Source organism: Ostrinia nubilalis, chromosome 13, assembly GCF_963855985.1.
Source record: "Ostrinia nubilalis chromosome 13, ilOstNubi1.1, whole genome shotgun sequence".
In the NCBI taxonomy this organism is placed as follows: domain Eukaryota; kingdom Metazoa; phylum Arthropoda; class Insecta; order Lepidoptera; family Crambidae; genus Ostrinia; species Ostrinia nubilalis.
In genome coordinates, this window is record NC_087100.1 from 8,054,529 (window position 1) to 8,077,672 (window position 23,144).

Genomic DNA, 23,144 nt, shown 5'->3' on the forward strand with positions numbered 1-23,144 from the left:
ATCTGTGACAAACTAAATTTCACGCGGGTGATGCCGCGGAAAAAAGCTAGTATTATGTATGATATTAATGTCCTTTCATTACAAAATTTTGCTTTGTTTTCTTTACATAATCGATTACAGAATCAGAATCTGTTTAAAATCGAATTGTTTTTTTTTTTGAAATCAGGATTAATAAAAGAGTTTGATGAAACTCATTGGGCAGCGGAAGAAAACATACTTTTAAAAAACTTTAACGAATGTCTTTTATTTTGTTCATTGTCGTATTTCTATTAGTATTCTTATTCATTGGGTCGAAATCAGTAGTGTAGATTTGCATATTATTTGTTTTCAGGAGATATTTAGGTTAAGGTGATGGAGGAGATGTTCAGCGGCGCAGGTAGTAGGCAGCGTAGGGAGAAGCGTAAGTGTAGGCTGAGTAGGCGGGGTAGGCAGAGTAGGCGGAGTAGGCGACAGGCGCGGTGTACGCGGCGGCGACGGGTGCGGTGTACGCAGCGGCGACGGGCGCGGTGTACGCCGCGGTGTACGCCACGGGGGCTACAATGCCGGGCTTGGCGGCGGCGAAGGCCAGGAAGCAGGCGAAGATGAACTGTAAAAACATAACAATTTAATTATGTGTCATGAATTGACCACTATTCATTAATTCTAAGATCATAAACTTACCAGTTTGAACATTTTTTTTTAGGTTAGGTTAGGTTTTCAGAAATGGTTGTTAACTCGCTTAAAGCAAGAGATAGTGTGATACTCTGTTCTTGAATTGTATTGATTTTATACGTTTACCTTTGTATCCGATAGCAATGAAGAAAGAGCCTTGTCAGCCCTGCTTTGAATATCAAACAGTTTTTTTTTGTTGAACAAGACTCCTCGACCGGATAATATTAAGATAGGTGTTTTACCAATAACTATAATCTGTCGCCATAACGATAATGTTATGTTTATTTCAACAGCACACAAATTGTGTTTCGGCAGGAAAGCCAGTTCCGCTATGGTTGAGAATTCTGGGTTTCAAGTAACTGGCTTCTACGAGTACCTTCGGCCTCATTATTAGTTAATGAGATAAGGCTCAAGAACTATCACGTTGTGATTAAAAATGATAACTACCTACGTCGCGTAGGATGCCATACAAACCAGAAATCACTTTTGTCTTAAAATAAACAATACTTTAATATTATCAATTATAACCAATACTTATAGAATGCATAATTTTCTAAAACGTATTTCGAAAACATATTATCTTCTAAGGTCTAAGAAAGCTCTCTTTTAAAGTATCTGCGAACAGACTAATTGATAAGATCATAAGATCCATCCTGTATATCATTATGTCAAAGGTCAAATAATCGATCGCTGTAATCTAATTTAACTTTAATCGAGAAATTGATGTTTTTGATTAATGCTATCACACCTTTCGAGGACTAATGTACGAACAGAATCCTTCTGCTTAGTATTCAGAGCAGGACTGGCAAGGCTATTTCTTCATTGCTATCGTCCGATACAAAGGTAAACGTATAAAATCGACACAATTCCAGGACAGAGCATCACATTATCTCTTGCATTACGCGAGTTAACTTCTATTTTGAAAACCCACCTAACCAACCAAAACAAAATGTTCAAACTGGTGAGTAAATATTACATGAAATTAAACAATTGAAACAGAAAAACTTTAGTGAAAGATTTTATTTGACTCCATAGCGTCATTCATTTATTAAAAATAGCATTATAATGTTTAGAAAAATCTTAATCAACTAATTTCCACGATTTAAGTATGTCTTAAATTCAACCTGTAAGATGAGATGAGATGTTCAAGTAAAAAAGCTTATAAAAATCAAATCAAAGAACAAATAAAAAAGAAGCTTTGGCTTAACATAATAAAAAATGGTAGTCACTAAATAAAATGTTGGCATGATTGCATAGAATGAATGGACGTTATCATTGTTACACTTTTTAAATATTCACTTTTTTACAGTTCATCTTCGCCTGCTTCCTGGCCTTCGCCGCCGCCAAGCCCGGCATTGTAGCCCCCGTGGCGTACACCGCGGCGTACACCGCGCCCGTTGCCGCTGCGTACACCGCGCCCGTCGCCGCCGCGTACACCGCGCCTGTCGCCTACTCCGCCTACTCTGCCTACCCCGCCTACTCAGCCTACACTTACGCTTCTCCTTATGCTGCCTACTACCTGCGTCGCTGAAATTAACCTGAACCTGAATATTTGACCTGAATACGGACAAGCAAATCAATCGTCAAAAGTTTTAAAAAAACATTGCTACAAAAGTTACAAAATAATGAACTATAGATATTGAAATTGTTAATACCTACATTTTATTTGTTAAAAAATATTATGAAGAACATTGAAGCAGTACAGAAAGCTTTAAATTGTAATTGTCCAAAGAAAAAAAAAGTTCACCTATGTACCTACATTTGACGACGATAAACGAAATAAAATTATGGTTGAATGTTAATATTATTTTTATTTTCCCATTATCGACTTTATTTTAGCAAGTTATACCGAGAACTCTACTTATTTACAGTAACATGAAAAGGAAAATCGTCAAATTATTTTCTTAATACACAATCAATTTGTTAGCGTCATCTCGTATCATCATCTAGCGGTAAAATTCTTCTAACCCATTCACTACGAGTATTCGGCACTAGTGCATAAAAGCTATGCTTTGGGTAGTCACCTGAAATGTAACTTGTAAAAATATGTTAGGTATACAGGGTGAAATTTTGTAATGCCACCTGGAGGGATAGTATTCTTAATACTGTAGATAGAAAATTTCACTCAAAGAAAACATTCCTTTATTTTTGAAAAGAAATAGAACTGCATTCAAAGATTTCCAAAAATTTGCATGCCACACCCGGGAATCGAACCAACTAAAATCTGTCAAAAATTACACCCTGTATTTTTATTGCATCGATCGTTAGGGTTAAGTATAAGGATGAAATCTCTCTAACAAACTTGATAACAAAAGGAAAACCAGGAAATCTTTAATTATTGTAATTATTTTCAGAAAACTATGGTATGGTAGAGAAATTTCGAAAAAAAAATCTCAAATCTTTGAATGCAGCTTTTTTTCTTTTGAAAAATAAAGAAAATGTTTTCTTTGACTACAATTTTCTATCTTCAATATTAAGAGAGCTTTCCCTCCAGGTGGCATTACAAAATTCCGCCCTGTATATTCAGTAAATATCCTTGGACATTTTATACTGCGCCTCGAATCCCAAACCAAGCAAACCTTATAGACGAGGAACTAGACAACGAATATAGGTAAACATACTTACTTATAACTTTTTGAAAAAAATATGGCAGCACTGAGAGGTATACGAGTATAAGTAAGTACTTAGGTAATACTTATTTTCTCACGAGCTCCTAAATACTCGAAAAGTTTATAGTTTTTTGTATCTATTAACATAATTTAGAGATAAAGAAGCGGATACAGGCATAACAACTGAACTAGTCATAGGGTGACAAATAAACGTTTTCGTGCCTTGAATTTTAAAATCTTCAGACTACTTAGAATTTAATAACAATGTCAACAAATATTTAGGAGCTTCTAAAAGAAAATAATACTATTTTGTGTGTTTATTATTAGACCATTTTGTCCTTCAGTATGTTTCTAACATACAGTGACATGCCCCTTTTACTTTCAATTGTCGTTTCAGCTAAACGACGTCCACCGCTGGACAAAGGTCTACCCAAACCATTATAATGATACCTATTAGTAATTTGGACCATGACAGACATATTAAGAGGACTTGTAATGTCTGACACCAGGCTTGTGAATACACTTGTTGCTGCAACCGATAGTAGAAGTAATACTTCAACTTTAGAGCTCAGAATAAATTACTTCAAGGAACTACGTCTAATAGAGCTTACTATACTACTTATTATTAGGTTTACTGAGGGCTGAGTGTGAGTTTTTTTCAAACGCGCTCACTAGTTAGCGCGTCAAAAAATGACATTATGTATGACGGATTGTACAGCGCCCCTAGCGGGAAACTTTCAAAAACTAAATTTTTCATACATTTTTTAAACGCTCTCGCGTTTAAAAAGAAGTTTCATGTAAACTCACACTCAGCCCACTGGAGTGAGGATCATTCCATCATTCAAAATGTGAGTAATATAAGTAATGTAGTAACCGCATAATTATTATCTTATGGTACCTCAGTATGCAAGACATTCTACATTATTTCTTCGAATTTATTTGTATTTTGGACCCTTTGATCCGCTCTTTTACGTAACACGGTAAACTTCAGTAAAGGAATTTTTATACAGGCCCGAATTTTATTAGTCTTAAAAATATCTTATATTTGATATGTAATTTTGTAAGTAACATCAAATATGAGATATTTTTAAGGCTTTCAGACTCGGTGGCAAATTTTAATATTCGAATATTCCTACTCATTTGAAGGTGAGTTAATGAGCTAATGACATGCTATTAATATGGAAGCCGTAATTCTACTACTAAGACAGTTTTTAACATGTTATGCAAAAGTTAAACATGTCTTCTTAAAAAACAACTTAAAATGAATATTTTAAGTTGAGTTCACTTTGTACGATGTTTTTTCATTCATATTATTTCCATGAATAAACTGTTGCCATGCATCAAATTCATCGGTTACACCATTAACTATACCTCCGGAAAGTATTCATATTAATTAATCTAAGTTCATCAACATTATTTAACCATTATCATCTTGTTTGCATCTTTTGACTTCACTTACATTTATAAATAACTCTGGAAATCAAACACGGAAGCAATTCTCTTTTATTAAATGTCAACACAGATTGCCGCAGAGGATTGTTCATTTCGTTAAAAATAATATTATAAAGAATTTTAAAATGTAATTTTAATCATTTAAACAGGGACTAAATTATAAAAATAACAAAATTTAAGATGTTTTATTACAATCTATTTTTTTTCTTATGTGACAAGATAATCGTGAATCACAAACAAATGAATTATGGAATTGTTCACAGTCCTTGAATGCAGCCCGTTCGAAAAATCTTCCGTTTATTATTCGAAGCAGGGACTGTAGGCTGTTTCTTCATGGCGAGCCCGGTGCTAAGGTAAAAGTATAAAATCAGTGCTATTCCAGAACATACATCACAACACTTCTTGCATTTCGCGAGTTAACTTGAATCACTTTAAACTACCAAATCAACCCCAACAAAATGTTCAAGCTGGTGAGTTAATAATAGTTATCATTAGACAAAGATAAGTTGGTTTACAAAGCCGACTTTGAGTTAAGCTAGTAATACAATAAGTACAACATTTCACTAGGGATGAAGCATAAATAAATGGATCAAAGAAGATATTGTTATCAGTGAAATAATACCATCAGTGTGTCGATTGTTGACAAAAAACAATTGATGTGATCAAAATCTCCATCCATATTTGCTTAACCCATTAACGCCCGCCGTACAATAAATAGTACACAACTTTTAGTTACGATAAATCTGGTTTAGTGAGTATTTTTACCCTGGAAATAATTACAATCGGTAAACAAAGGTCTATGCATTATATCCTGAGATGAAACAGACCATAATTATACAATCTTAAGGGGGTATTTTGCGATTCTGTTTCAGTGATTTTTTCATGTCTTCTAGTGGGTACTTGATAATTTTTTATGCAAGGTTTAAGTTACACAAAATACCAAATAAGTTGTTTGTGTATTAGCTAACAACATATCCTAATAAAAAATACATAGAAAAGTTCATTTCATGGAAAGTTTTTCATGCTATAACTCCCAAAGTGATGCTGTACAAACTTTAGTACAATGGGCGCTTGACACGTTACGTAAAATAGTACAGTAACGACATTATTATTAGAGTGTTTACTTATTTCTGCATAGTTTTTATATGTAATCTTTGTTTTCTTTTTCCAATAACATGGCTCTTTATTTATGGAGTTACAGACAACAAAAAGAAACATTCTGTTTTCCCAATTACGACCTATTTGTCGACCTAAAGAGACTTAGTTACATAGTTTTTGGAACCACACGTGAAAACAGAACCAAAAGGTATCCTTTGATTACTTATAAAGATTTTCACAAAAAGCCTAGAGACAGATTCGACAAGGCAAACGTCATTTTATTAGCATTGATTGAAAGATAATAATGTGGGTACCATTGAAACAAATTTTGACGCTTTAGAACCATTGGGAAAGGTCATTATATGGGGTCTCTTGATAAAAAAAAAGTAGAGTTAGGCACCACAGGGTGTCCAGCTCTAGTATAATAAGAAGATCAGTGGGTTAGATTAGATGACTAGTCTATAGAACTTTACCAAATTGAGGAAAAAAGAAAAAAAGCGGTGGATGGGTCTTGTTAGCTTATATAGTGGACATGACAATTTCAAATGCATGCAGACTGCACTGCATAGTAAACCCATATAGTCGCTTAGATCAGCTAGCATTCCGCAAATATATAATACGCACATATTTGACCTATAAAAGATAAATAAAAGTAGGTATTCTTGCTCTAGTTGATGGAGAAGAAATATGAAATAATGGTTATAATCAAAATAAACCAGCAAACAAGCTGATTTGATAGCTTACAATTACCGTGTGTTTCAATAGAGTCAAATCAGCTTATGGCAAGTGCCTGAAAACACTGTGCCAGGATGAAGAAGGCTTTGCTCAATATGACTCATAAGCGCCCATTGTACTAAACTTAGTACACCCCTGAAAACCTAACTTCTGATTTTGATTTTGGTTTTCTTTGTGTTTAGTATTATTTCTGAAGTATTTTTATAAAGAAAATAAACATTGGCTATGGGAAATTGACCGTAGTTTTCATTTGGGCGTTAATGGGTTAAATTGTGCCATTCCAACTTCTTTTGAATATCAATGTTGTGAAGATTGTAATCTTTACTTTATTTTACAGTTCATCTTCGCCTGCTTCCTGGCCTTCGCCGCCGCCAAGCCCGGTATTGTTGCTCCCGTAGCATATACCGCGGCGTACACCGCGCCAGTAGCCGCTGCGTACACCGCGCCAGTGGCCGCGGCGTACACCGCTCCGGTCGCAGCCGCGTATACTGCACCAGTAGCGTATTCCTCTTACTCAGCATACCCAGCCTACTCAGCCTACAGTTACGCGTCACCTTACTCTGCCTACTACTTACGCCGTTAATTTTAAACAACAAAATTTATTATTAAACCGCAAAAACCAACGCCGTTAATTAAAATTATTATTTTGAGTTATTAACCAATCAGGACTAAACATGTGATGATAGTCATGTAAATACTCTTTGCCAAGCTCTCTCCTTAATAACATTGTACTTTGTTCTTTTGTTTTTTCATGGCTTAGTGCCTCTTATGTACCCATCTGTGATGTCCTTATCTACACTCAACATCAAATAAATCGCACCTTCCGCGACGCGAACTTTAAAGATTTTCTTTTGACACAATCATGGTGCCCCAACAATATTGGTGTTATTTGAAAGCCTAATAAATAAACTTAAAGAAAAACACATTTAATTTTTTTATAAACAATTAACAGGTACCATAAATGTGACTTGAAAAAAGGCCTCACTTGGGGCTCACCTATGGGACCAAGTAGACCAATTTTTGTGGTTATAAAACCAAATAATGATCTTACGTGTCCTTTTTAACAGATGGATAGCAATAAATCCCAATTTAACAGTTTTATAGCCATAAAAGTTGGCTCAAGCGTAACTACCTATTTTATGAAGAAGTGACTCTGGATCCTTCTAAAGACACATTTTTGGGACAAGAACCTTTCCTTTAATGAAATGAAGTTTAGAACTAGGATTTCAAATGGTACCAATATTGGTGGGAAGTGGGGATGCATACGTTTGATAAGTGCTTGTCGCGGGAGGTGCGATTTATTTGATGCCGAGTGTATTATGTACATTTTAGACATAAGACAAACAATAAACATTTGAAAAGTAAATTTTAACCTGTTTCATTACAAAATAACCTACGAGTAAGTGTCGTTAAGGTATCTTGTAGAAAAAACAATCATACCTAATAGTATACTTTTGTCAAATAAGGGACTGCTGTATTTAATAAACAATGTAGGTACGTATCTACCTAAAATTTTGTTACGGTTTTCAATGCAAAAACCTACTGTTTGCACGCAACGTTACATCTAGCGAAAAGATCACGATCTCAATCGAATCACATTGTTTTTACCTACTATGATTCCAATTTGACTGTACGAGAACGCTAAAACATACTCAATACAATAGTAAAGTTAACCACTCAGTTGCATTATTCATTCCAGTAAAGAACAGCAAATTATGCTCATTTGGTTTAAGTCAGTTCGGACTTCGGCATGCATATTACCAATGTATCATCTCCGCATTCTCTGCTAATGTCCCAAATTGGCATATGAATGATCGATTTTTGCTGAGAGGCACAAGAGACGTCTCAATTGTTATTCCAAACGGATACCACAAGGTTGTTTCTTGAAAACGAGTGTACAATACAAAAGTAAACGTATAAATTACACTGAGTTTTAGAAAATAAATCACACTGTTATCAGCACTGCAGCGCTCTTGTGACATTATCTAAATTTATAGATATCAATATGTTGAAATTGGTGAGTTTTTTTTTTCATTTTATTCTGTTTGATATAAAAGAAAGTTTGATCCCAATGACAAAAACATTACTCGACTCTTTATGCCAAATCTCTCAACTTTTTAGTAATTAATTTCAATTCTAAAATGTAAATAAACTATAGCTGTACAACTAACATAGTACCTACTGTTGTATAAAAATAAAATGATTGTCGTTTTATTGTATGTTTACGGCTAAGTAAAGAGTAAGTAGCATGTAAAAATCGACGACGGAATGAAGAAACTTCAATCGATGGAAAGCAAAAGTGCGTCTCCAAATAATCCTCTTATCTTTCAAGTTTCAATAATACACTCCGGAACTTTTCAGTGGGATTATCAAAAAGCTATTTTAATTAAATAAAATGACATACTCTTGTTCACAGATCCTCATTTCTTGTCTCGTGGCGGTCGCTACAGCGAAGCCCGCCATCTTGCCACTCTTCAGCACAGGCTACTCGTCAGCGTACTCATCAGCTTTCACCGCTGCTCTGCCGAGTGCGTACACCGCTCCGCTCTCCGCTGCGTATAGCGCACCGCTCACAGCGGCGTATAGCGCACCGCTCACAGCAGCCTATAGCGCACCGCTTACAGCAGCGTATAGCGCACCACTCACGGCCGCGTATAGCGCACCGCTCACCGCAGCGTACGCGCCTTATACATACGCATCTCCCTATGCCTACTACTTCCGTTGATAAATTATGCCATTTCCCTGTTAAAGAAACCAGTAGGTACTATAATAAATTAAACAATGTTGCTGAAATTATGTTTTTTATTCAGTTCACTTGGGTTTTCAATTAAATACAACATGTTCATAATATTATGTTTGTATTTATTTAGCACGTATTTATATGATTTATACGTTATTTTAATGATTTATAACTACTTAGCCCAAGTTATAATTAGAAGCTGATGGGTAGCGGGAATAAATAGACGGACTAAGACCTCCATAATAAGAATCTGAAATTGGCACTGCATTAACTGGATACCCAGACACTACCATACCATCTCCTAAGTCAGAGTAACCTGGTGGTGATGGCAGGGGGGGCGGGCCTCCTTTTGAACTATAGCTGAAGTGGCTGAAGTTAGGAATTATAAGGCGTCCATCAACGATAAAGAGTAAACATGCCATACAAATCTGAAATAAATAAAAAAACATTAAGGCCCAGAACAGACGGTGAAACGCAACTGCAACGAAACTGCAACTTTCTGATGATTCTTATGAATGAAACTGAAACTGAAAGTTTCAAATTGGTCGCATCATGTGTGGTCTCTCAACGGACGCTATGGCAGAAACTTAGATGCAACTCAAAAGTAACTAGCAGTTGCAGTTTCGTTGCAGTTGCGTTTCACCGTCTGTTCTGGGCCTAATGAAACTGAAAAATATTCATAAACGTAGAATTAAATTCTTGCGATTTCTGTATGCCACGACAGACTTTATCGCGCGCTTTACAAGCAAAGACACCGTCGCGATGTGTCGTCATAATAATATGATGAAATCTGAGACATTCGTTATACTTTTCATTCTATAAGTACGGAAATTATAAATTTTCACGCCGTTCCAGTAAGTTTAAATTCACTTTGTTCAGTATTCAAATGTTATGGGTGCCATAGTAACGCTAGAAAAATGTGTGTTGATTATTATTTGACTTACCAGTAATGGGCACTTCATGATCACTGATTTAATTTTGATGTCCGGTACTACTCGGAGAACATAGGAAATAATGAAAATTATAGCCGTCATGTTTTATATATACTACTGAAAGGTTTCAATAGCGTAAGTATATCTAATGCACCATTTGTTTTGGTGGGGAAAATAAATTAGTAAGTAATCGACAAGTCATAAACCCAAAGCAATTTAAACGCACATTGCGTATGAATTACGCGATACAAGCTGATTAAAACTCCGTGTGGCTAATTTAGTACTACTAAGAAGAATGACATGGTCTAGGATTTCTGTTTTTTGTTGTTTGAAATAGTCGATAATTAAGTTACAGATTCCCATTTTGATAAAACTTAGGGAGATGAATTGCTCATGTTAATTCTGACCAATAAAAAAATACGTAAGGGCTACCTTTTCTTTTTTATTATTTAGTATATTTTGACGTTCATAAGTGCCACTTGTGGTCTAACTAAACTGAATAAATGTTTTTGATTTTGATTTTTATAATATTAGCAACGTTAAAGGAAATATAAAGAACAATCCTTCTTTTTCTGAAGAAATAAATAAACTAATAAGGTGACAAACCATTACCCCCACGAACAGTCAGCCCCAATTACTATCCGCGTTTATTTATAGACATAATGAACGGTTCACCCAGATATAAATCTCAGGGGTGTCGAAGAGGACTGTATTTGTATGTAAGGTAATATTTGTTTTCTAAGAATAGATTCTGCCATCACGTGATGGTCACTTGACACGTAAACGTAAACTTATCTTAGGTAGGTACCTCATGAGCCGTATTTTCGACATAGTTTTAAGTTGACTGTCATCCGTAGACTTTAAAATTAAATTCGTTTTTTCGCTTCAGCCTAATGACGTCTACTGCTGGACAAAGGCCTCCCTCAACGATTAAAATGACATTATTTTGGCTCTAAAATAACTAACAAGAGATGCGTGATTTGACTGACGATGGCAAAAACATTTACTCAATTTAACTCGCTATACAATGTGTCCGGGCATGTAGTGATCAAACTTTAGGGGCGAAAATTAAATCTAGAGACAATTTTATCGATAAAAATACTTCAAATTTGGGGCTTGACCCATTTATCGCAAAATTACAAGGATTTAAGTTTTTAATTTTTAGTTTTCACCTCTTCCTTCAAAAACAAGTGAAAGCGTGGGTAACTTAACATTAATAAGCAAATATTTTATATCATGCGATAGCCAATAAAATTATCTATTAAGTAGAAGTAGAAAACAGACACAAGTTTCATACTTTTTTAGTTATTTTCCAACACAAGAAAAACCAGGTCGTTAAGGTATGTTTTATTTGCATTGTATTATTATTATTTGAGCTATTCTACAAAACGAATGTAAATTTATTAGTCTACGTCTATTAGTTTCGACGTAATTGTTGAACAAAGATACCCCTTCCCAGCGATTCCATAGCGCGGCTAGTATGTAATCGGAATAGGTTGTGTGATTCTTTCAGGCAGTGAATTTTCGCATGTCGCGTGCGCTATGGAAACCGCTGGGAAGGAGTATCCTTAAAGTTTGATCACTACATGCCCGGACACACTGTATATTCAGCAAAACCAATTGGGTAGTTTTAATTGTATAATTTTCGAACATCAATTATTTAATTCCACCATTGTGTAGGTATATAATTTCATTTGGGGATGGGTTTGGCGCTGACTTAAGTTTTAGCTCCAGGTATCCGTGCTTCAGCGCCACAGCTTTCAACAATGATGGTGATGAATGAAATTTTAAACAAGGAAAATTGCCATTCGAAACATTGTTGCCGCTAATCGTCATTCATAGGGCGTGATAGTACAGGCGCATATCCTCACATGGCCGTACTCGGCCTTCGCAACTTAGTATAAAGTTCGCTACGGACGATCACTGGACATCATTCAGCTCAGCAGTGTCAGCCAAGTGATAACCAACAATCAAAATGTTCAAACTGGTGAGTTAAAAAGTCCTTACAAGATTGTAACAAAACATCTTAACTGGTTAGATCATCACGATCGGTGAAAGTGAAAAGATATGTCGCTAAAGTTGACTTAACCTGTTTTATTTTACAGTTCATCTTCGCCTGCTTCCTGGCCTTCGCCGCCGCCAAGCCCGGCATTGTAGCCCCCGTGGCGTACACCGCGGCGTACACCGCGCCCGTTGCCGCTGCGTACACCGCGCCCGTCGCCGCCGCGTACACCGCGCCAGTCGCCTACTCCGCCTACTCTGCCTACCCCGCCTACTCAGCCTACACTTATGCTTCTCCTTATGCTGCCTACTACCTGCGCCGTTGAAGACTGATCTGATGAAAACCGCCAAATTGGATGACGATCGAAATGTGATTGATAAATAAATTATTATTGATACTCTTAAATATTGTAATTTCATTTTAAATGACCTAATTTAAGTGAAGAAATTAATTAGTATGCCAGCTGTGAACTAAATCTCCATTTTACCAAAATCTAACTTACAATTGGGAAAACATCTTGCCTACAATTGAAAACTGGGACGTTCGAAGAAACATTCCGAAAACTTTAAGTCTCAGTGATTCTATTTAGATAAACTTTGGTTTTTATGGTCTAGTAATTTTGCTCAAGTTGTTTGTAACTGAAGAAAATGATATTATAGTATTTTATAAGTAATCATGTAAACCAACTTAATTCAAAAAGAGATAAAAGCAATATTTAGAAGTAAGAAAGAGTTAATAACTCAATGTAAACTAACTTTTAGCTGAACATTTTCAGTTAGTGGTTTTTTAGGGTTCCGTAGTCTTTACAAGTTTAGATGTCTGTCTGTCCATCCGAGGTTTTGCTTGGAAACTATGTATATTAATCACGCCGACAAAACGGTACAATAACATTTTGAAAAAAAAAAACATTTAGGGTAAAAATCTGGAAAAATTCATAATAATAGTGTTTTTTATGAACTTTCAAGGAAAACTATAACGGTTAAGATAGAGCAGTTAGTTTAAGAGTAATAGATGTTTAACTTATGTATTATAAAATTTCATATCTCATAAAAACTCCTTAGAAGAAAATATGAAAAGTGACTTTAGATGAAGTAATTGCTTGCTTCTGAAATATATTGTGGTAACGACGGACAACTACGGAACCCTACACTGCTCGTGGCACGACACGCACTTGTTAATATTTCAATCGACTATTAATAAAATTGTTTTATTATTAACGGTTACTTAGGTTGGTAATTCAATTTGAAATAATAGTACTTATTACTTAATAAAATATTACATACATTTGAAGCAGAACCTTTATTAGGTTAAATAAAGCTTATTCTTGGTAATATAGCGATCATCCTTACCAGTAAATATTGGTCCTCGTAGATAGATCTTAATTTAGATTCAGAATAACTAATCTAGATGTGTGTGATTATTCTAAGGTTATTGAACTTAACTCGTTCAATGAATGCCATTTCACGTCTCATGTTAAACGATGAACAATAAGGTTATTGTATCGTCAGCTAAGTATATTAGTTAACCGCTGAATATGTGTTTTTGAAACTTATCTTGAGTTTTATGAATTAATTTGGTAGGTATTAGAACTTACAAAATTTTAGATTTTCTCAGTTATAATCCAATTTTATATAGAACTTTCTATTTCTATAATTTATATTTGCTGCTCGTTATATTAAAATTATTGAAATCCAACTAGATACGTGTAGATTTCTTAACAAATGAAGAAACAAAAAGTCCACTATTAGAAAATCTAACGAGCAAAAACTTCTAATTGTCTCTCTAAAAAGTAGTTTAATTCTACAAAGCCGTCATTTTAAAATTCACGTGACTCCAAAAGGGCACGTGTAACAAAACTAAGCATTTTATGATCATACCTGTAACTTTAAGTTGTAGTAACGGCAATTGCCTTATGGTGGATTCGAACAAAAAAGAGTAATATTAATCTCAGAATAAATCGTAGTTTTGACATATTTCCCATACTGAAACTGTCAATGTGTCAGTTATATCAAGAGTTATTCTTGGATAAAAGTTTGGTCGAATCGGGCCTTACTTATGTTCTACTAAAATAGAATCGAGATCCACCCACGACGGCACGGCACAAGATGCGCTTAATTTCCGGTGCGGTGTCGGCTGTGCCAACGCCTAGGGCGGGCGTGTTGACACCGCGGGCGTACAAATGACGTAGCATAGAGTAGAACAGTCGGGATAGACAAAGAGTCATAAGACTATTTTTCGCTCAGGGAAAAAGTAACAGTCTATAGTTGCCGCTGTCTATTGTAGTACTGAAACCCCGCAGTATTTCTTATCCATAGATTCGTTAAGTTCCTGTAAAATTCCATAGTGTAACTACATGAAGTTAACTCACGAATTATAAAGCTTTTTAAATAATTTTCACGAACAGAGCATAATTTTTCAATGGTATTTTTATTAAGGCTTGGTATTTCTGCTAAAGTAGGTATTTCGCGCTGTCAAAATCTGCGCGCGCAATACTTCGCCGAAGACAGCGCGCCAAAGAGCTCTCGCGGCTACACAGTATAGAAATACGCAGTTGGTTAGGTTAGGTTGACTTCCTTCCGTTCAAGCGTCACACTCACAGCACTTTCTAATACAAATCATATCCAAGTGATACAAATTAAAACAACTTTCAAAATTTTTGGGAATATATTTTAGAATCGAATAAATATAGAATATAACTTGCAAAGTAAACACGGTTCAAAGAGGCGTGGCGTCACCCGACATTTCCATCCATTCCGGAAGTTCCGCGCCGGCTAAAATAATTTCAAGATTACGTCACACGACCTATCGGTAGATCCTCGGGAGCTTGAGCGATTGGAAAAACATTTTATGATCAGTTGCTCGTAGTAGCGATTATTTAGAGATTGGATAATAAATTATAGTTGTTGCAATTCACAAAGCTTTGCATGTAGTTAATGACATTAATCAGTACACGCTTCAATTTTGTTCAGTTTGTTTATTAATAAATAGAAATATCATACTAAAATTGCATACATATTTGTTTGTATTGGTCTGGGTGTTTTCTTTCCATAATTTATGTATAACGTATATACGGGGCTCTGTATCGAAAATCACTATGAGCAATGAGCATCACACACGGTTACCTGAAATGCATTACCGCAGCAAAATTTTTATAAATGTTGTGCTTTAGAGAGTCGAGAGTATAGCAGATAATTAGTCCATCGTGAGCAGAAATTTGTCCACGAATAGCAAAATTTGTTCGTGTTCCGGTTCTCAAGTTATTTAGAATTTTGCTGGGGTAATGTTTTGTGATGTCCCAGATCTCGTAAATGGCTCAACACAGAAGTTTGAAAAAAATACCAGTGATAGACCTTGATATGTCCAAATTAGTTCAAATATTAGTCATTGATTTGAATGATAAACACCAGTGTAATTAAAAGATTTCAGAAAATCAGATAAAACGGATTTGTGAGTAAACCAGTACTCTTACAATCGAATAAAAAGGTGTAGCATGTACCCTTGGTACACCTTTATAACCACAGTAAATATAAATGATGTGGCTTTGCGCAAAAGAGAGATTTCAAGAAATCTAATTTATTTTAACAGTCTTACTTTCGTGGCCGAATACGCGATTCCCTTATAACAAGGGAACATGGCATACAATGGACAAATTAAAATGTTCCTTAAATAAGCTATCCTGTTATTTTCAGCTTTATATTACGACTTATAAGAAAGTTATCGAACTGCAAAAAAATATCAGGAATTATTCTATAAGCCGACCAAATTATAAACGTTACAAAAAAGCGACCGTTCCATACATAAGGCTTGCCATCTTAAATGGTATAATATTGAGGTTTCGTCAGTACAGTTGCGAACAAAGGTGTTTGTGTAGTGTAGTTGAGTTGAGAGGTCAGATTATTGAAATAATAAAACGAACATTTTATTTTTTAAATACATTTTAAAAATAATTTACATTACAGATGGTAAAATGGTCCCTCGTGACTTAAAGGTTAAGAACTACTGCCCTAGAGACTCAAAACTACAAGGATACACATGAACTCCAGTTTTAAATCCGTTGATATCTGCTGCATCTGCCATGTTTTTGGCTATAAGATTCTTCTATCTTACGGCTTAGACCTTTAGCTACAGACCTTAGACAGTATTTTTGTGAAAATTTTTACGCATGGTGGAGGAAGGGACGCTCTAGACACTCAAGTCTACAAGGAGTCAAATCAACTCCAGTTTTAAATCCGTTGACATCTGCTGCATCTGCCATCTTTTTGGTTAGAAGATTCTTCCATCTTGCAGCGTAGACCTTTAGCTACAGACCTTAGACAGTATTTTTGTGAAAATTCTTACGCATGGTGGAGGAAGGGACGCTCTAGACACTCAAGTCTACAAGGAGTCACATCAACTCCAGTTTTAAATCCGTTGACATCTGCTGCATCTGCCATCTTTTTGGTTAGAAGATTCTTCCATCTTGCAGCGTAGACCTTTAGCTACAGACCTTAGACAGTATTTTTGTGAAAATTCTTACGCATGGTGGAGGAAGGGACGCTCTAGACACTCAAGTCTACAAGGAGTCACATGAACACCAGTTTTAAATCCGTTAACATCTGCTGCATCTGCCATCTTTTTGGCTAGAAGATTCTTCTATCTTGCAGCTTTGACCTTTAGCTACAGACCTTAGACAGTATTTTTGAAACATTCTTACGCATGGTGGAGGAAGGGACGCTCTAGAGACTCAAGTCTAGAAGGAGTCATATGAACTCCAGTTTTAAATCCGTTGACATCTGCTGCATCTGCCATCTTTTTGGCTAGAAGATTCTTCTATCTTACAGCTTAGACCTTTAGCTACAGACCTTAGACAGTATACTGTGCTCTTCTAAAGAGTGTAAGACAATTGTATGTAGGTACTATTAAAATGTAATTTTAACTCATTTGTTTTGTCTCATATTTGAGGAATGTACTATGTATCATGAGTAGAGTCTTCGTTTAAAAGGATGCGAACGATTTAAATTTCAATAGGTAGACAAAATTGATAATTCTCAATTATCAAAAATTTAAGCTTTCTCCAGTAACACTGATATTATTATACTGTGACTCATCAAAGTCATCATTGTCAAAAATATTGACAAATCGCGAACTGTCACGGCCAAAAAACTGACACGCGTCCGTCCTCCGTAAGCGCCACCGCGCGACTGATTGAGATTGTCCAAGCCGTCATGGACGATTTTTTCCACATTTTTTAACATAGTAACTAAATAAGACGCAATATAAAAATTTCATCCGTTAAAAGCCCTCAAGTTATTTCTGAACTTTAGTTTAGTAAAAGATTTAGAATCTCAAATCGCTTATTTTAAAAATAAAACCATAAATAGAAAACGAATAGAGGTAACTTTGGGAATTTATTCTATCGAGTCAACTTCATCAAATCGTGTTTCCATCCGTTAATAGCCCTAGAAAATATCCTCAACTATGCCCAATAAAAATCTTAGCCTTTAATTTTACTGTTTAGTACCTCAAAAATGAAAAATGAAAACCTCATTTTCGCCATTTTCTCTGCTACCCGGCCTTAATTTCGTGGAAATTGTTACCATATAAAAATACCAAGTTTTATAATGTCCATCAAAAATACGTTTGTTGAATAGTGTATGAATTACCTACCTTGATAGGTGAAAAGAAAATGATGATTCATTTTCTTTTTCATTTTCCAGCGCGTGCATCATAAGCGTCGACACGCGTTATGGTGACACGCATTATATCCATAACAGCGCGCGTCATCCTGTAAGGTTTATTTGAATATTATAATAATATTTAGAATATTTTAAAATATAATAAGAGTTTTTCTTGACTAGTTTTAAAATTAGTAAGTTTAAAATATAATATCATTCTTTTAAATTCAAAATTAACACTTGTAAATTATATACAAATCCTTATTTAAATTATACAATAACTATAAAGCAATAAATACATTAAAGTAAAATAAATCGCCAAACGGAAATCAAATTAGTTGTGCGACACTAGCGCCGCCATCTTGACAAAACTGAGAGACTTGGCTGTTTGGCTCATTCTGTATCGAGCTCTTGAACTGTGCAGTAGTGCCTAGTAAAAGTGTAAAGTATTGTGTGAATACTGGAAATAAAAAGTGTTACAACAAGTTGGTGTAAATTATTCTCCTGAAGCAGCATCTTCTTACAAGTCAGAAGTGGGATGCAACGCCACATGCCATAGCGCGTAAGTACTCGCCCATAATTCATATTTATATCATTAGTTTTAAAGAGAGCTTTGAGAGTAAGAAATGCTGGGTATTGTTGTTTAATTTTATTCATATTACGAAAAATGCTACTGCCTCAGTTACACGTAGCGAAACGCATTTCTGGTGATTGCACAACCGAGTGTTTATCGTAGATTTTATACATGCTTATAAACTTATAAGCTTACCAAATTTCTAAAATACCAACTACCAGGAACCTAGAAGGGTTTTAATTACACCCACATTTTTTTTATTTATTTTTTACTTTGCAAAGCATAAACTTATGATTTCTATTTTTAAGTCGTACTTTTAAATAAACAACGAGTAAGTAGTAATATCAATAAGATCAACGAAGTTATGTGTCTCCAATTATGCTGTGTAGCACATATTATTACTATAATAACATTTATATTTCTATAAATACAAGAACTTCTTTTGTTTGTCGTTGTGATTTAACCTTCGTGATTACATCCAGACAAGTGTGTAGTGATATATATTAACGGGAACGTAATTAAAAATATTATCAATTTGGGAGATGATATTATGTAGTTTCGTTCCCGTATTCGGATGGTTATATTATAACCCTTACTAATCATCTAAATTTGTTTTTACGAGGTGTCACTATGGATGAGCAACCCGAAAGTCATGAAGGCGGACGAAAATTAGCTACTCCAGAGCGTAGCCCGCCTCCATGCGACATGGACAGCCCAAGCCGTGGCCGCCCTCGAAGTCGTCAAAGTAGAGAGCCGCCGGGGCGCAAGCGTAGCAGCGCTTCTCAGCGGCCTCGTAGTGGCGGTCGCACGCGCAGCCGCACACGCAACCGGACGGGGACGCGCAGTCGTAGCCGTTACTTGCGTAGACGGGAACAAGAATTGGAGCTGGAACGAAGACGAATTTCTCGCCTGGAGCGGGAATTACAGAGGGACCGCGACGGGAGCCGCAGCCTCCATGAGGGCAGCCGCAGCCGCCGCGAGGGCAGCCGCAGCCGCCGCGAGGGCAGCCGCAGCCGCCGCGAGGGCAGCCGTAGCCGCCGCGAGGGCAGCCGCAGCCGCCGCGAGGGCAGCCGCAGCCGCCGTGAGCGCAGTCGCAGCCGCCGCGAGAGCAGCCGCGGGCGCAGACGAAGCAGCCGACAAGAGGGTCAGCGCTACGAGCAACGCAGCCCTCTGCTGCCGTTGAAGACCAACACCAGCCAGCACGACGAGTGCGCCGGCGCGAACCAGCCTCCACAAAGAGTACGTAGCCCTACTTTTACTACTAAAGACGTTTGTAATCTTTTGCAATCTCTCAAAAGTGGCTTGTCGTCCCAACCGCCATCACAGAGTGCACAATCAACTTATAGAGGTCTAGATTCTCAAAATATAGTTCCAAATTTTGACCCTGCAACTAAAAATCAACGAGTAGACGTCTGGCTGAAAAAGGTCAACGAATGTGCCTCTGTGTACGGGTGGGACGAAAGGACCACCGTACATTTCGCCATGCAGAAGCTACAAGGACTGGCCAAAATATGGTACGAAAGTCTTAATTCTATTTTATATTCGTGGACTCAATGGCAGGAGAAACTTATTAGTGCCTTTCCTTGCGAACAAAATTATGGCCAGTCCTTGGAGGACATGTTGAAGCGGCGAAGTAGATTTGGGGAACCAATTGAGATTTACTTTTACGAAAAACTTGCTCTGCTAAATCAATGCGATATCCAAGGCAAACGTGCCGTAGATTGTATCATCCATGGCATAAGTGATAGAACTGTTAAGTCTAGTGCTCTCGCTCTGAGATGCTCCGAACCAGATCAGTTACTCCAATTTCTGTTGAGTAGCAAGGAGGCCATGACGTCTCATTCTCATACTAATGTACCATACAGGAATAAGAGCAATATGACTACGGCAGATGGTAATCATAATAATAAGACAGTAGTGAAACCAGTATCGGGTACTATCTATTGTTTTAACTGTAAAGATAAAGGACATGCATTTACTTAGTGCCCTAAGCCTCTACTAAAGTGTAAACGTTGCAATAAGATAGGACACACAATTGAGAATTGTTTCGCTAAAGACAAAACCACAAACATAGACACGGTTCAGAAAACTATGTGCATTTCCAGCTCGAATCAAAATTCAAAATTTATTAAGCAGGTCTTAGTTAACGGTGTACATTTAGATGCATTTGTGGATCTTGGCAGTGAAGTCACACTAATTAGGGAATCTACTATGAAGGAACTCAAGGTAGTTCATGACGAACAGCCGACAATGATGAGGGGATTTGGTAACAGCTTAGTCCAGTCGCTAGGAACAGTCAAATTAAATATCACAATCGACAAAGTCCCGGCTACGGTAGCCTGTAGAGTAGTTGAAGATAATTTACTTGAAAAGCCAATGCTGGTTGGCCAATCTTTTTCCGAGCAGTCGCATATTGTGATTTACAAAGATGCAACCAAGTTACAGTTTCTCACGCTTAATACTGTTATGCCTGTTGATGGCTTGGACCACGAAAACGATGAGCCTATATCGAGAGTTAGGATTAGTAAACATATTAAGCTTTACGGAACTGCTAGCGTCAAGGCTAAAACTGAACCTATTTTCACGGGAGATATTTTCCTAAATACAGGTATTGTAGGAAAACCGAACGCTCAATATATTGTTTCGGGAGGAGTTTACCACGTAGAAAATGGTAACATATTTGTGACTATAACACCTTGCTCAATACCTTGTTGTCTATTAGAAAATTCTATATTTTCTCGCACTGAAAGAGTAGAAGTAGTGAATCGTATAGCTGCATCAATGACGAACAATAACGTCTCAAGTGCACCCTGCGCTCCAATAAATAAAGAGCGAGTAATATTAGGGGATGGTGTGTCACAACAGGACAAAGCTAGGCTTTTTGACCTTCTTGACAATTACAAGAATTGTTTTGCAGATGATTTGGCTAGTCTAGGTTGCACGAACACCACAGAAATGAATATTGAGTTAAACAGCCAGCGACCTGTTGTGTACAGACCATATAGATTGTCACATCATGAACGTGATAAGGTGCGTGAAATGGTGGGAGACATGTTAGATGCCGGGGTTATTAGGGAATCTGTGTCTAGTTATGCGAGTCCCATAATTTTGGTAAAAAAAAAGGATGGTAGTGCAAGAATGTGTGTTGATTATAGAATGCTAAATTCCATCACGGTTAAGGAGCGGTATCCTATGCCTTTGATAGAGGACGAAATAGCTAGGTTGTCAGGTCAGGCATGGTTCATCACTCTTGATTTAATGTCTGGCTACTATCAGGTGCCAATTTCCGAACAATCCAAACACCTAACAGCTTTTGTCACGCCTGACGGCCAATACGAATTTAATCGTATGCCGTTTGGCCTGGCAAACGCACCAGCAGTGTTCCAGAGAATGATGAATCATGTTCTGGGCCCCATGCGTTTCGACAAAGCTACAGTTTACATAGATGATTTGTTAATATTTGGAAGAACTTCTGATGAATGTCTTAATCGTCTAGAAGAAGTGTTGCAACTCCTTGATAAAGCCAACTTAAAATTAAACTTATCTAAATGCAGTTTTCTAATGAATCAGATCGATTACTTGGGGTATGAGATCAGCTCTGAAGGAATGAGACCCGGTGAGGCGAAAATTAAATCTGTTATTGGATTTCCTCGACCAGAAAATGTACACGGGGTACGTCAGTTTCTCGGGTTGGTCAGCTATTTTAGGAAATTTATTTATGGATTTGCGGTAATTGCGTTTCCCCTAACTAAACTTCTTAAAAAAGAGGCAAAGTGGGAGTGGACTGAAGCTCAAGAGAATGCTTTTAACTCTTTGAAAGCAAGACTGACAGATAGGCCTATTCTGGCTATATTTGATCCCTTAGCAGAAACGGAGCTTCATACTGATGCTAGTAGGGTAGGTGTAGGTGGTATTCTGCTACAACGATCTCATGATAGCGAAGCGTTCAGGGCCGTGGCTTATTACAGTCGGCAAACAACACCTGAAGAGAAAAATTTCCACTCTTATGAGCTGGAAACTTTGGCCGTTGTTAGCTCTCTGAAAAAGTTTAGGGTTTTTCTATTAGGTAAATCCTTTAAGGTGGTAACCGACTGTAGTGCGCTACGATCAACCTTCCAGAAGCGTGATTTAGTGCCAAGAATAGCTCGATGGTGGTTAGCTCTGCAAGAATTTGATTGTTCGATAGAGTACAGGGCAGGCAGTAAAATGTCACATGTAGACGCGCTTTCAAGGAATCCGGTTGATAGTTCAGAAAATCTAGACCCGGAACCGTTTCCGGCAGTGATGGCAATTAGTGACCAGGACTGGCTCTTAACCCTGCAGTTAGGAGATTCAGAGTTGCAAAGGGTGCGGGACATCCTTCGTAGTAGGGTGGATGAAAAAGGACTTGAGTATATTAAGGACAATTATATTATTCATGATAACAAATTGTTTAGATATTTGAACGGTGACAAAAGTGATATTCGGTGGGTGGTTCCTAAGGGCGCAAGATGGCAGTTGTGCAAAATGAACCATGACGATATAGGTCATGTTGGTTATGAAAAGACCTTAGATCGGATAAAGAGCAAGTATTGGTTCTCAAAAATGGCTCGTTTCGTCAAGAAATATGTCAGCTCATGTATAGAGTGCGCATACGCTAAAAAGTGTGTGAACTCACGAGAAGGTCTATTACATCCTATTGACAAAGTTGCAAAACC

At 36.8% G+C, this 23,144-nt stretch overlaps 4 protein-coding genes and 1 long non-coding RNA gene across 5 annotated transcripts; 3 read left to right on the forward strand and 2 right to left on the reverse strand.

The window, feature by feature from the left end:
* Positions 1–217: 217 nt before the first annotated feature.
* LOC135077519 (pupal cuticle protein C1B-like) lies at positions 218–751 on the reverse strand. The gene is made up of 2 exons (XM_063972072.1): positions 661–751; positions 218–586 (listed from the first exon to the last, which is right to left on the reverse strand). Exons 1-2 carry the CDS (start codon positions 670–672, stop codon positions 365–367), a joined length of 234 nt encoding a protein of 77 aa, XP_063828142.1. The 5' UTR covers positions 673–751; the 3' UTR covers positions 218–364.
* Positions 752–1,516: 765 nt separating this feature from the next.
* Positions 1,517–2,453, forward strand: LOC135077156 (pupal cuticle protein C1B-like). The gene is made up of 2 exons (XM_063971709.1): positions 1,517–1,612; positions 1,961–2,453. The coding sequence occupies exons 1-2, from the start codon at positions 1,601–1,603 to the stop codon at positions 2,180–2,182; spliced, it is 234 nt and encodes a 77-aa protein (XP_063827779.1). The 5' UTR covers positions 1,517–1,600; the 3' UTR covers positions 2,183–2,453.
* Positions 2,454–5,071: 2,618 nt separating this feature from the next.
* Positions 5,072–7,911, forward strand: LOC135077526 (vitelline membrane protein Vm26Ab-like). The gene is made up of 2 exons (XM_063972078.1): positions 5,072–5,182; positions 6,883–7,911. The coding sequence occupies exons 1-2, from the start codon at positions 5,171–5,173 to the stop codon at positions 7,126–7,128; spliced, it is 258 nt and encodes an 85-aa protein (XP_063828148.1). The 5' UTR covers positions 5,072–5,170; the 3' UTR covers positions 7,129–7,911.
* Positions 7,912–9,333: 1,422 nt separating this feature from the next.
* LOC135077532 (uncharacterized) lies at positions 9,334–10,437 on the reverse strand. The gene is made up of 2 exons (XR_010258471.1): positions 10,230–10,437; positions 9,334–9,713 (listed from the first exon to the last, which is right to left on the reverse strand). It is a non-coding gene; the product is annotated as an uncharacterized LOC135077532 (long non-coding RNA).
* Positions 10,438–12,094: 1,657 nt separating this feature from the next.
* LOC135077527 (pupal cuticle protein C1B-like) lies at positions 12,095–12,624 on the forward strand. Its single transcript, XM_063972079.1, has 2 exons — positions 12,095–12,204; positions 12,323–12,624. The coding sequence occupies exons 1-2, from the start codon at positions 12,193–12,195 to the stop codon at positions 12,542–12,544; spliced, it is 234 nt and encodes a 77-aa protein (XP_063828149.1). The 5' UTR covers positions 12,095–12,192; the 3' UTR covers positions 12,545–12,624.
* Positions 12,625–23,144: the final 10,520 nt, after the last annotated feature.